Here is a 15,273-nt window from a genome sequence, read left to right on the forward strand (position 1 = left end):
TTGCGATTGTCGTGATTGATATCCTTTCACAATGTCGATACGTTCGCGCGGCCCATTTTTGTTTTGTACAATAGGGAAAGTCGGAGAATTTCCAATTTTATAGTTATTACTTATTGGCGACTGGTTGATTAATTTGATTGTCATAGATTAATTAATCCATCCTTGTCTTAATTGTTTCAGGGAATTGGAGACGAATTCTTTCTCCACCAAACTTAGCAACGGTACGATTCCCAAGGGATTAGGAAAAGAGGCGGACATCCGAGTGGAAAACACCTCGCAAGAACGGAAGGACGCTTTGGAAAAGCAACACAGCTGCGAAGAGGCGAACCTCTTGGTAATGTAAACTTACAGCTTACTTTAGAAGTGTAGAAATACAAGAGCAAAAATAATATTTGGGTAATTTATTCTTTAAAAGACTGTAATATACATGTATAAACAAATTCAGTATTTAATTAGAGAATAATTATTAAAGAGATGTTAATTTTTAAATATCCGTAATATCTCCGCGTGTAACATTAAAATGAAATGATTGTATACATATAACATGATTAAATTTTCACAATGAATTTTGAAACGTAAACAATTGGGAAAGTATACATAATATATAAGTATACATAATATATTAATCAGCAGATATATGTATTTAATTATATTACAACTGTTGATTTTTCCCTCACATTTTTTTCCCAACATTACGTTATGTCGACACTAATCGCTTGTCGCTTGCATAAGCAACATCCGTTGGATTTCTTAAGTAATTATTAAACAGTTTCCGGAATAGTAAATCGCCATCGGTAATTTATCACGCTTAATTGCCAACATTAGGCACGTTAAGTGGGAGTCTTCACGAGGCTACTGTTATTTATTGTTCCGTAAAATGTTTCTCCGAATTAATCGCCGATCAACAATCACAGTATCTTTCTTTACAAATATTTTCTCATATACGTTTATGCTAAATGAGAATTCTATTTGTTAAACAATTTCAATACGTTTTAATACATCAACAATCAATTATGGATATTTATGTATTCAATCAACCGGGTATGCATAGATCAACCGGATTATCAAATTGCGCATTTTGCTGTTTTGCTTCAAATTAATCCTTCATCAGCAACTGAAGTCTTTAAAGATCACCATCGATATTTTGATTGTGTATTTTAGATAAATCTATAAAAAATAAGTAAATTACAATCTGAATTTTATCCAAATGATGATAAAAAGCTGATGAAATCTTCAACAAGTCCCAAGGAGAACAAGAAAGTCAAAATAATGTCATATTGATTGAATCATGTTAAAAAAATGACATAAGTTCAGTCAATATGATATCATTGACGTTATTTTAATTTTCTTGTTTTTCTTGGAGTTATCGGAATTTTATCAAATTTTTATATAATCTAGAACAATAAAAAATTGATCTGTTTCTCGAAGATCCCTATTGCTGATGAAAGAGTTAAAATTCATGTTGCGACAACATGAATTTTTATTTCAGAAATATAGCAAAATTTTTATTAGAGATAGCTAAGGTTAACTAAACGTTCGAGCAAGCTTAGGGTGAAATCCGCTAACAGATCGAAGAGTCTCTAGATAAAAGATGTGATAAATTGTACGGATGTTCCGTGTGTCAATTCACAAAGACATAAACTTGCGTCCGTTTGCCCGACAGCAACCGGTACAGAGCGGAAGAATCGGGGAACGACGCTCGAGCAGCCCTTTCCAAAATGGTCGGACGGAAGTGCTGATTGGCGAACCGGAGGGTGGCCCGAGGTCGCCGCGGGGATCGACGTCTTCGGCGGTGAACGACGGCAATTTCCTGAATCCACCGGACGAGCGAGACGAACCAATTTGCAGGTAAGTACATTGGACTGTAAGCACGATCGGGGGCGAACTTTTATGCCTCCGTGTCCTCCAGATCGTCAGATCGACTTCTCGTCGTTGTAGCCACCGTCCTTTACGTTCCATCGGGTCATCCTGTAGCGTTTGCATACGGCGTTATTCGTCGCTTAATTCACTAAACGATGGCCATCCCGTTCGTCTTTATAGCCTGAGATAAAAGTTTTTATCGACCGTTCTCGAAACCGCTCGTTAATATTATCGTTACTTATTCGACCGCATAATTGATCATGATTCAATAGAATGATCGAGATATAATTCAATGCGGGCGAGTCCTTCTTAATAGTTATTTCGAGAAATCACTTTTCTAATCGTGATTTGCGATTTCAACGTCTATTCTAAAGTACGTCTCTCTTCGAAATGATTGTCTAATGAAGAGAGTGGGGTTCAATGAATTACTTGGATCTATATTGAATTACTCGTGGATCCCCGCGTTCTCTGCTTTACCGCGATAGCGAAACATAAATTCAGCCGATGTCCGTTGGATGTCGCCATCAACGTACTTGGAGTGCGATCTTTTAAAATTCCTAGAGGGATGACTGACAATGAGATCCGCACACATATTTGGATTTAGCCAACTCCATATACTGCTAACATTCATACATTTATATACATCCACATACACAGTTTTATAAACGATAGCAATAAACATTTGTGGAAAAGAAGAAGCAAGGTGCAATTTTATTTGAGAACACTAAAAAGAATAAGAACAAGACTGACAAGATATATATGTGCAGATGGAGCAAGATAGCTCATAGTAGGACAGCGGGAAGTCTAGAACTCATTTTTTCATTATATTCCTTAATTAAAACCGGTTATGAGTCTCAGAAAAGTTACGAGTTAAGAATAACGCGAGAAAAAAGAATGTGACACAGTTTTAGCACCGGATCGTTTTTATTTTGCAATGCGATATTTCTCGACGCTGCATCTAATGCCGCTTATTCTTGTCAGTTGTCGTATTAGCATAACGACTTTATTAAACATTGTTACATAAAATTATTGTGTGAAATATATACATTAAATCTCAATATATACGTTGGAATCTCAATATATTATGTGTGAAATATATACATTAAAATCTCACGTTACTTAGACGATTGAATTTTTTAAACACAACTCTATTCCAGCTATAAAACATTTCTCTAAATCATTGGCTTCAATTTTAATTCACAATTTAAATAATTTTAAATTCACTCCGAAATAAAATTAGTGTTCTACATTTCTATATTAGAAGAGGATTTTTTAAGCGAATTCATTTTACACATCGCGTTCCGCGCTCGTAATAACATTCAATTCCGAGGTATTGCGAAGAAGTACGTTTAACTCGATGTAAAAATGCGCGAGCGATTATCCGACCTGCGATCAACTATACGGACAAGTGGGCTCTAATCTGAAATGCGCTTTAGAAGAGTGCGATCATAGTGGAATCGATTCCGCGGAGAGAGTCGCATCTCCGGTCGGTCGGTAGATCAAATATGCCTCTCTCACACTCTCTCTCTCTCTCTCTCTTTCTCTCGCAGATAGAGATGGTCTGCTGGAATCTGCGGCGCGACTCAAGCACTTGGAAGTGCAGGCTGCCAGGCTCACTCGACGGAGTCACTTCGCCGGTATTTCACGCTCGCGACACACCCACCTGAGCCGGTGTGAGTGCAGCCTAAACAATGCGTTTTCCAGCTCCTCGGTATGCAGCTCGACAGAGCTACCCGCTGATCCCTCTTTCTCTCTTCTTTTCTACCTCCGCTGAATTTCGCGCTCTTCCTCCTTCCCTCTTCTTTTTGTCTCTTTTCCTTTGCAGCCTCTCACTTTCTCTCTTCTCCTCTTTCTCTCCTCTCCTTCGTGCATTCTAACGTGACACGAAATGGATACACGGCGGAGGATAAGGCTCACGCGGAGAGGAAAGAGAGATTTCTTTTAAGTGCGACGGCTCGGCACGAGTAGCTGGTACTCTCAGTGCTCGTACTCGTATACAAGCTTCTCTAATTTTACAACGAACGACGAAATTTCGTTCTATCGTACCTACCGACTTCTTTTTTCACTTCCACGATTAATGCATCCTCTTTGTGTGAGAAGAGTGTATTATCTCGCGCGCTCAATGCTTTAGGAGTCATTTTGCTAAGGGCGATAAGAGTTCGTCTTCTTATTCATTTTGTTATTCATCTTCTTGTTCTCCTTCTTTCACTTTTTCATGCTTTCCTCGGATGTGGACTCTCTCGAAATGTAATCTTTTGCAAGTTCCGCCGCATGACCGGTTCCCGTTGTTTCGCGCTCTCTCATAACTGCCCGCATTGTCCGCTTTTAATTCTCTAACTTAATAAACTGAACCCGTCGACCGTCCGTCGAGGTTTGTTCTCGGCTCATTGTCAGACAGTTAATACTTTACGACACAGTACGCGTCGGAGCGGATGATGCGTCGGGAGAAAGATAGACAATAATTAACACCATGGGTTATTAACGATATGAGAAAAGTTTAACGGTGTAATAATGAAACACGTTGACGGACCCATTCTAAACGAGCGGAACGCCGTCAATTTATTCGTGACCTTGCGCCCAGATGCATCATATCGCTCAGGTGCGAATGAATGTGCCCTATTGACACGGGGTACTTTTAACGAGAGGCCGCTTCGGTGAATGGTTCGAAAATAAACTCGTAAAATGTCCACCGATCTCGTAAGCTAGTCTGCAATCCTATGTGAAGAGTCTACCATCGCTCTTCTTTGGAAAGATGAGATCGCGATCGGGGCCCTCCCCCGCTCCTGTCCCGAGTGCCCTAGTTTCCCTGCTTTAAAGCAAGATGCATCTCATGCGAGACACGTCCTAAAAGCCCGTAGTTATTGCGGCTGACGCATTTTTTGGCACGCGTACAGAATTCCATTTGCGGAAGCCAGTTTTTGCATTAGTATACATTGCAACGACCCAAATGCAATCCTCGCGCTTTTTCCGAAGTCTTTTTTAACCATGCAATCGATATCCTCGGAAAATATAATATTTTTTGATATTTCCGACAAGACCTTATCGCTCGTTTAACGCTGTCAAAAATGCTTAATGATAAAAAATGAAAAAAAAAACAGGAGTATAAAAAACTTGCGGTGCGCTTCCTTAAATTTACCAAACAAATAATTCCTTTTAGCGATAAATACTGTATGTACAGCCTCATACTTCGTAATTTTATGTCCGTTATCCATATCCAAGTCCGATATCGATTCGCTCGTTCGTAATCGATATCGTCCGTGCCCGGCAACTGCGTTTATGTTTATGCGCGTCCGGTTGGAACGGTGACATTTTTTCACGTCGTAGTAGCAATTGTATTGAACAGCTCACAATCAACGATTGCCTTAAAAGAACGAATGTATCATGATCTATAAAGTCACCTCCGTCGACGTATTGCATTAAATCAGAATACATCGTACACCCATTAATTAGAATTATATACAATTATTTATATCTCGTTTTTGGAAGTAAATAGACAATATTATAAAAATTGCATCTTTTCCATGTATTAATTAAAACTGAACATCAATTTTATTTACATCTCGTTTTTGGAAGTAGATAGAAATATTCTAAAAAATTGACGTACATTAATTAAACATCAATTGTATTTATATCTCGTTTTTAGAAATAGGTAGAAAGTATTCTTATCTTAATATTTTAATTTTAATACGGCTTTAAAAATTGCAAATAGAACCATATTTTAATAACTTTATCACAGCATCATAATTTCTGATTAATTTGTGAAATGTCGACTACATAAAATTTTTATTGAGAATGCTCTGTCAGCTTCAAAAATCTACCATTCCCGCATTAATAATCACTGAAAAAAATTAATTAAGTAAAAAAATTAATTTAAAACAATGATTAGCCGTAAGCATTATAAGTTCGACAATCTGATCGTAGATCCGCACGCGAAAATCTTCGCGAACGGCGTGTCCGCAAGTGTTTTTCCGCGTGGCAAGAAAGGATGACAATCTGTGCGCGTACGTGCGAGACGCGCGGCCGATTTGCACGACGTAAAGCAGGAGAAAGAGGCGAGCAAATTCGAAGCGCATTCCCGTGATTGAACGTGTTCCTACTGCCGGCGCGACTGTAGCCAGAGCTATAGTACATCTCGTTACAGCGTGCGCGCGTTCTCTACAGTATTGCGGCCCGATGTGTGTGACACAGCCACGGAATACCGATTGCTCATTCTCCCATGGCGTTTCCTGTTCCGACCACGTATATCCCGCTTTCAAAATAAAAAAAAAACAAGAAGAGAAAATACATACATACGCGCAGAAGGAGGAAGAGGATAGCGATGCGCGGATGGACGAACTGTCGCGGGAAGGTGGAACACGAGAGAAGAGAGGATCGACCGGGGGGCGATAGGGAGGAGGATATAGGTGGTGCAACGTGGATGTGACGAGGATCGGCGACGTTGTGTATATGTACTGACGACACGCCTGCTGCCCATTGTTCACGTCTAACACATTATGCGCATCATTCATGGCCTTTTACGCCGAGCCTCGCGTCAAGTTCATACTAATTCTCATGGGCTAATCTAGAGTCAGACTGATTCCGTACGAAGGAAGATTTTGAAAGACCGAGCTCTTGACTTCGTACAGAGAATAGCCTCACATCCCTGTTGACAGATGTTGTAGAAGTAGATTCTTCAAGAGCTTTAGTTTAACGAAACACACATCACAATAGCTTAGGTTATAAGTGAATGACGTACTTCTTCTTAATTGTTAATATTTGAAGTAAATACGGCATACGATATTCTTGATTTGAATTTAAAATGGATTTTATTAACGGATTTTTTAACGGAACCTCAATTTTGTATTTAATTACTAAGATATTTAATTAATATCGAACAGCGATAATTCTTTTGATTAAATATTTGAAATGAAAAAACTAATTGATAAACGAATTACAAAATTTTTAGAATTTTTTTAAAAATAAATTTTTCGAGAAATAATGCTCATTTATTTCATGATGTTATTTTTATTTGAAAAATATTTTCTCCTTTTCATTTTCCAAGGATTATCTTCGAAGAAGAATTCTCGTAATGGAATTTTTCTCAATAATTGTATACATGTATCATTTACGGTCTTTTACACGTCACGACATACTTTATATATACAGGAACATGTACGCATTTTTGAACATTACACCTTTTTACTTCAACTTTTTGCGCCTCTGGGAAGGCAATAACTTCGTGCGAGTTCCTTCGACTACAAGCCGCTCTTCTGGAAGAGAGATCGGCTGCACAATTTATGGCAATTTAGGTCGGTTACGTTACGCAGATAACTTGGAGATATGCTTTTCTTTAAATATTGCAAATTTAAAAGCGAACTATATAGCGAGTTTATGTAATAAAGTGCAGTGTACACTAAGACAATAATGCTGCTAAATCTTATACAATTTTTCTTTAATTACGAACACGTTACAATACTGTGACGCGCTTGTCGTTTTTCTCTGACCCACTATCGGTACAAAAATAAAAAAATACAGTATTATCTCATATTTACAGAAACGACCTACAATTTAAATGTATAAAACAGAATACCATTATTATTTACACTAGAAACAGCAATTACAAAAGATTAATCCATTTTCAATTGCATTTGCAATCGTACGAATCTACCCTATAATTTAATTTTAATGTTGTTAAATAATGGGCTATATATACAAAATTAAATTAGATTGGACGTTTAAATTGCTTGTGAAGGAGAAGTAAAACGCCGATAAGTTCTTTCTATTTTTCTTGCCTCTCGTCTTTTATACAGTTATCGCCGCTTCAAAACGATTGCCTGTTACGGGAACGTAACAGATGTACACGAGACATTTGATAGTCTCGTGCACCTCCCCCTACCCTCGAGCGTAAGATCATACCCGCCACGGGAAGGGCTCATTAATTCGTAAAAACACCGCGCGTCAACGATTGAATAATATTGTTGCATGGAAATTGCCCCTCGTTAGTTTTCCGCGGGAAAAGATCTGCGGCAGAAAAAAGTGTTTTAGAACCCACTGACGGAAAGTGTGGAAAGAAAGTGCCGGGTTTAATTCGAACTTTCCTGACGATTTCCAACAAAAGCATTCAACGAACGCTCATTTAAACGCGCTCGCACTCGCATCCTATTCAGGATGTCGCAGATTGCACGTCGTTCCACGAAATATGCAGATAAAATAGAGACACGCTCTGCTATTGCGTTACATCTACTCGTGTGTCGTTACGTCATATTATATTATCCGCACGGCATACACGGCGATTGTGCATTGCGGTTATATAATTAATACGAAGGAGAAGAAATTGAACTGACGAGGAAATAGCTGGATCCTAAACGCATGAGCGAAGATATTGTTTCGAAGATACGTTCAAAGTGTTATCTTATAGTGTGTAAAGATTATTTAACTGTTAACAGAGATGCAGTTATTCTCAAGTATTTTATAAGAAAAACACAAAAAAACGCAGTTTCGTTTGTTATATTATCTTTCTTTAAGCACTTTCTTTAAGCCGCGCTTCGCTTCGTAATCTGAACCGTTCGACGGAAGCTTACACGGTGCATTTCATCGATGTAATGGGAGAAGTATTATATTTATAGTGAGGATGATTTATTTACTTCTAATAATCGCAAATTACTGAATAACTTTGTCAATATTATTATATTTACTTTGTAATTCATAGAGTGAATAACGAAACGTGAGTTTATTCGACATGATAATAGCACAATAGTCCATGTCGAAATTATGCACACATTTTCTCGCGTGAAACAATTGTAAACAGTTCTGTAAACAATTTCATGTACAGTCGCCTGTTGCAACGCTGTCGACGTCTAGAGTGTAAACGCGAATGCAACGTAGATCATCGCCGTCGTCAATCCCGTCATAAATCTCGGGAACGTAGTGATTTCATTCTCGAGATGTACTGATTTCCTGTCTCGCTTAGTCTTCCATGCTGGAATTAAAATCAGACAAAGAGAAGCGAACGGACAAACATTTTGACGTCGACATATCTCTCGCGAAACTTAATTCTCCAGAACTGACAGTGGGTCTACTGATTGACCCACTCAATTATACGTAAATACCTAATATTGACTACGATTGCACCGTGCGCTTAGTCCACGACCTAAATAATGGGCGTCCTTGTTTAACCTATAGATTAAACAAATAAGACATCTATCGTATAGGTCGCAGACTAAGCGCACGGTGTAAACCAGGTCATAATTAATGATATACCTAAAACTTTTTGTCAAATAATTCAATTTTCTTTATGTTACATTTGCGGATTGTTCTTGTAAAAATATACAATTAATATTCGTTCTTTTTTATATGAGTTATGCCATTCTGTTTCCTTAAAAGTAATTAGTGTCTTTTAATTAACATAGATTAAATAGATTTCAAAGACTCAACGTCAATAATTGTACGAAAAGTACGGTTTTACCTAAGGCATGTAAAAATTTAGCCAAATTCAAATCTAAAAATAATTTTGTTGTGCACCTTCAAAATAATTGTAAGATACTCAAATTGGTTGCTAGAATATTTTTTGCAACATTATCATGCTTAAGCGTCTTAGATAATTATTTTGATAGTCCAACAGTATATTATTTTTAGATCTATATTTAGTTAAATTTTTAGATACTTCAGAAAAATCATTTTTTTTATGTTTATTACAAAAGTTCTAGCGTCAGCTTTGAATTAATAAAATGTTACGCCCGTAAAACTAGACACCTTTCAGTTTTTAGACATAATAGCAAACATAAAACTACGTATGGTCTAAAAGCGAAAAAAAAAGTTATATCGGAAAATTAATTTTTTTTTTAATCACATTATATTGTATATATGTACATGCAGTTTCAGCAGGACGATCGTGAGTAAATGGCGAATCATTTTGCTGGATAATCGCAACCGAAATATCCCGTTCAGAATATACACCTGTGAAAAACATGACCTACATCGTGAAGATCATATCGGATCCAATCATATTCGTAACTTATCGTCTTGGCGACCTATTTACGCTTTATCGCCTCCCTCGAATGGAGGAAAGCTATGATTCTGGAAATAGCAGCCGGACAATGGCGGCTTACGGTGGCGGAGACAAACCACAGACATCCTTAGCTGATACGTTCGATCGGCAATCGACCTTCCCTTCAGCAAGAAGTTAGTTTCCAGCGTACTACATTCGTAGACGTTGAGAGTTCCCACTCTCTGATTGTGCGTCGCGATGTAATGGACGGGGACGAAGTAGTTTCGTTCGTAGCACGAGTTTATCAGATAAACCGAAAATACGACAGGGGAACTTTAAATGGATGAATATGACGCAGTAGATTCCTCTCAGGAAATAAAACTGTTTTGAAGAGGATTCAATTTTTATAGAAAAATATAATCTTTTTTTTATATATCTCTTTTATCGTAACAATGCGATCGCGCGAAATTATCGCTCGTAAAGCCATTACATTCATCAAAATCATCTCTACCGTATTATTACGGTGCACGTACATATATATCTGACGTATAAGCAGGGTATCACCTTTCTATGCCCGAATCCAATTTTCGCTTTGCAATGCATCTCGACTTTACAACTTGAAATCGCTTGCACAACATTGCTGAAGCATCGCAAGAAATACCCGGTCCAAAGTTCAGCGATTCTTTTGAAACACGGAAACACAAGTATGTAAAAGCGGGGATAAAAAGCTGTACGAGTGGCGAATAATAGCCTGTGGTCGTTGACAGGAACGGTCGTTAATCAAGCCGATTAATTGAGCACCGCGGAACCGGCTGTGCGGATATCTCGCCGTGGAAAACGGTACTTAAATATTGCATAGCTTACCGATCCCCGCATATAACGAGGCACAACAACGAGGTATCTGGGAAATGGAGCATTTCGCTGGTGCATCGCGTTTCCTCTACCGCTGCAGCGAGCGCGATGATGATAGCGCGGGATCGGTATCGTGTACAGTCGTCGCGTACAATTGCTGTAATAACGCCGTAGGATAATGTCAGATCGAGCGATGACCCATCGTTGTTTACATTGTCAGCCTTTTTACGTTTCAGGACAAATTGTAATCAATTTTACGTGTAACACGGGCTCTATTGCGAGATGGATCGAGCCCTTTCCCTTTTTATTTAATTAGTGAGAGATACGAAGCGGCGAAATCGAGTCTCCTGCTTTAATTAAAATTTTGAGCTATTTGTAAATTAACCTTCGACGTATCAATTTTTCTTTCTCACTAAAAAGACCAAGCGAATAAATTATTATAAAAATTACTACGAAAGTAAAAAAGAAATAAAAAACCAAATATTTTTCATCAGTATATAAAGAACATAATTATTAAAAAATCATTTCAGATTTTTTGTACACAAGAAATATAATATTAATTTATATATAAAGTAATAGAAACAGTCAATATAATGATCGCTCGGTATCTCCAGTGTTAAATAGAGAATGAGAAGAAAATCGTTTTGATATTCAATCAAAATAAGAACAAAGAGGCCAATTAGAGATGCAATCGAATGCAATTTTATACGATTTATTTATAGCTTTTTCCAAGAGAGAAGTGTATCGCTAAAATACGTACATATACATTTAAAATTCAAAATTACTCACGGTTATCTTTATGATTTATAATTAAATTATTTTATAAGTAGATATTTATAAAAATTATAAAAAAGTTATTTGTATATACGTGAAATAAAAATCTGCGTCAGTTAATCATCAAACCGATTTCGATTTCACCTGTGGTGTCTTTTGATTTGGTCTTCTCCTGATGCACGAATCAAGGTTAAACATTTTTGTCTTTATGTAGTCTGTTCACATCGACATGAGAGCCACTGACCTCACTGCCAAGGTTGGGACCATAGCACTAATTGAAAGTTTATTATAGCGTCTATACTGTTCCTTGGCATAAACTCAAATCCAATCAACAACGCGCATATACGGTACATCGATGTGTAATTGCTCAAACACATTCCAGTAATGAATTCCGTGTTCCACTTAGTTCCGGCTATTGCTCTTGCTATTTCACTAATTCAGCCGCGTCGCCCGCTGTCCACAGAAAGTAGTGGAATATCAAGTTTGTTCTCTATTATATGCGGAAATTGCAATCAGCTCATCGCGACCGCATGAAATCCAGATAAACCCCCTTCGCACTTTCGAATCTCGCGTTTCGTCTCGGTTCTAGGAACATAGTTAACGGAGTTAATCAAACGATGCGCTGACATGTTAATAGCAATGTAGCGGTGGTTATTCGCGGAGAATAACATTCGGTATTTGACAATTAATATAGTTTTCTATACGGAATAATATTTTGCGCTACATACTACATTTCCCTAAAGACATTAATTGGATTTCCTAGGGTTTTATAAAGATTTATTTTATGAAGTCTGTTAGATATTCCACAAAGAGAATTATAATGGATAGTAAATGTGATATTGTTAATTTAAGAAGATTAATGCGCTCCACAAAAGACAATGAAATTATAAATAACGAGTACCGTATCAAATTATAATAACGAAATTGATGAATACGAATGTTATTATCGCAATGAGATTTAATCTGCTGCAGTAAAAACTCTTCGCGCGTTTAGTACGCAATGAACTTTGAATATGGTAACATTCACAAACTTTATGTAACGCAAGTTTTCGTCGTATTTCTACAGTATTTCAGAAGTTATTACTTTGCAAATTTGATCAAAAATAGTTTTGATTACAAATTTTCTAGCTATTTTTCTACTATTGCAAATAAAACATGATGAAAATTATAAGAGAGTTTACAGGGGAATTTAGTAAACTATCTCTTTACATTCTCTCTTAAAAGTAATAGTAAATAAATTTTCTTCAATCGCAACTATTTGAAAGCATCTCAGGAGCAAATATAAGCGTTATGAAAAAAATTCTTTATTTATTTTCGACGCGACGCGATTTTCATTCCAGTGCAGCTTCTCGCATTGCATCTTGAAGGCCAGTCCGAGGCGCGCCTTGGAATTTAAGTTTCGTCTGCATTTCTCGTGGCGACGACCTTCACAATAGGAAACGTCAGGGGAAAAGCCGGGGACTTCGGCAGGATTACCTGCTGCTATTTACTCGTACCCGATTCCATTGTCGACTCGAATCGACCAGCTCCTCCCCTTGCCTAAACTTTCTCAAGAATTCTGTGCTGCACGCAGTGCATCGTGCGTAGCGTCCGATACGCATCGCCGTAATAGTTAACTATGGTCGGACGTGTTTGGGGTCCGCCAACTCCTCCGCAACTACCTCTGCTGGTAGGGTGGGTTCACCCGAGTCCACCGACGAGCGCGCACCTGCGTTTCCTGTCGTTCGGCGTGGATCGTGGATGCGCACCTGACGCACCAGAAGAGACTCGTCGCTGACGCGAGAAACTCATGGCCCATTTCTTCCTACGAAACAAAAATGCTGATTCACACAAATGACGGGACATCCGAGAGGCACGGTGAAAGAGAGGGAAAACAATGTCCCGATCAGGAAAGCTAATCGGAAAAATGTAAATTTTCCGTGTTTTCGCTTCGCGCTGCAGCACCATTGCCTCGTTCATTTTGTTTACCAATAAGGTGTTTGTTTTTCCTGGCCATTTACTCGTACCGTCGCCGCGTTGCTCGAAAACACGGTTGAATGGACGAACTCTCGCACAAGAATCGTTATTTTAATTCCCGCGATGTTTATGAGCGTACGGAACAGATAGAAAAAACGATATATTCCCTCGGGAATGCCAGAGGGATGATTCAATGTACAAAGTACTTTCACGAGAAAGTTTGCTCTTGTGCGTTACACTTCTTGTTATGAGAAAGTAAATTTCATGACGGTGGAATCGAGCGATTTTTCACCCGCTTGATCAAAAAGCGAATGCTCGCGCTGGAACGTTTTATCTTTTTAAAAGGATCTTAATTACCAACGAGGGACATCTCCGCTTTGAATCGCTTCATCATTCCTTGGACGCCGCGTATAACTGCGCGTCACGTCGTCACCTGGCGCGTAATCGCATCTCGTGCTTTGTGGGACGCGAGGAACACCGCGCTAGAATTACCAGCAGATCAATGAGTTTTTAGGTCAAGGATCGGATATAGTTAGCCTATTCTATTATGGCGACGGGGGTGGGTTTCTCGCGAGACGTTCGCGGCTTTCGGTAACTGGATTCCTCGCGATTACCACGTTTGTCACGGCCCGAAAATTCCCTGCGTATCTTGTCAATTACATGGTTAACACCAAATTTTCTCCGAAGTGCCATAGTACGTACTCCGAAGATGTTTTCGCGCTGAACACGATGCCGTTGACAGAATTTGCGATAGCATGTTAGAAATTTGAACAAATTAGGATGAATAAGCCAAAACCACCATTAAGATGAAATGGGCAAAGAAAAAATGACGTTTGTCGAACTGTGTTATTAATCATCGGCTATAGACAATACAAACCTGAGTAATCCCGCCGACGCGTCTACCTGCGTCACGGATTCGATTTCCGCACTAAATGTCTGACGTCACGTTGTGATATCCCGTGACGTTGTGGCGACGCCAACTAATGGATGCGTCACGTAAGAAGATTGTATTGGACAAGGAACGTGAAGCCGACACATCCTCGACGTTCGTGAAAAGGTGTTGCGTGCGCGCCAGAGAAAAGGACGGTCTCTCTCTTTCTCTTTCTCGTCGATCGTCTCCTTTATTTGCCGCAAGTGACTCATCGAAGGGGTTGTCTATCGCGTACATAATCGAGCATATGTTAACTCCCGGGGGTGCCTCCTCCCCCCCTCCTGTACCGTATGCACGCGTACATTCAGCTCGAAACCTCAGGTGCAAACGCACACGCACGCTTCTGTGTTACGTGCCGAGTTCACACACACGCTTGGTATAAATAGATAATATGCCTGAGACCACGTCGAATACGATAGCGTAGGAAACAAAAATACTCAATTCGTTGAGTCGATCGATAGTTGGGAAATCGCGGGCACATGTCTGAAATATTTTTACATTAATTTTTTTTTCTTTAAAAATATATGATTTTCCAATCATTAAGAAAGAGAAAAATATTAATGAAATATTTAGTAAACTACGATGCATATTTTAAAATTAAAACTGATCAATTAATGTCTCTTCCTACCAATGCGGAGTAACTTTAATCTCGATTTCATTTACTCTTTATCTTTTTTTTAATTTAGAAAAAGATAAAGAATAAATTAAATCGAGATTAACATTAGTCCACATTGATAAAAATAAATATTAATCGATCATAAGCTTTAATTCTTCGAAAAAGATAAAGAGTAAGTTAAATCGAGATTAAAGTTAATCTATATTGCGGAAATGCATATAAGTCGACTGTAATTGCTAAATACTTTTTCTCCCAATCTATCTTCTTCCATATATAGATTTTCCAGTTAATATTGAGAATTCTACTATATAATATCTT

The 15,273-nt window shown here is 38.3% G+C and overlaps 1 protein-coding gene across 2 annotated transcripts in view; it reads left to right on the forward strand.

Annotated features, from left to right (window-relative positions):
- LOC108722067 (MAGUK p55 subfamily member 5-A) overlaps positions 1-15,273 on the forward strand; it is a 72,289-nt gene that overhangs the window by 23,578 nt on the left and 33,438 nt on the right. For both annotated transcript variants that reach the window (XM_018446976.1, XM_018446977.1), the window contains 2 exons: positions 181-334; positions 1,664-1,848. In XM_018446976.1, coding sequence (XP_018302478.1) covers positions 181-334; positions 1,664-1,848 — 339 coding nt within the window. The remainder of the gene's footprint in view (positions 1-180; positions 335-1,663; positions 1,849-15,273) is intronic.

Source organism: Mycetomoellerius zeteki, unplaced genomic scaffold (assembly GCF_001594055.1).
Source record: "Mycetomoellerius zeteki isolate Tzet28-1 unplaced genomic scaffold, Tzet1.0 scaffold192, whole genome shotgun sequence".
Classification (NCBI taxonomy): domain Eukaryota; kingdom Metazoa; phylum Arthropoda; class Insecta; order Hymenoptera; family Formicidae; genus Mycetomoellerius; species Mycetomoellerius zeteki.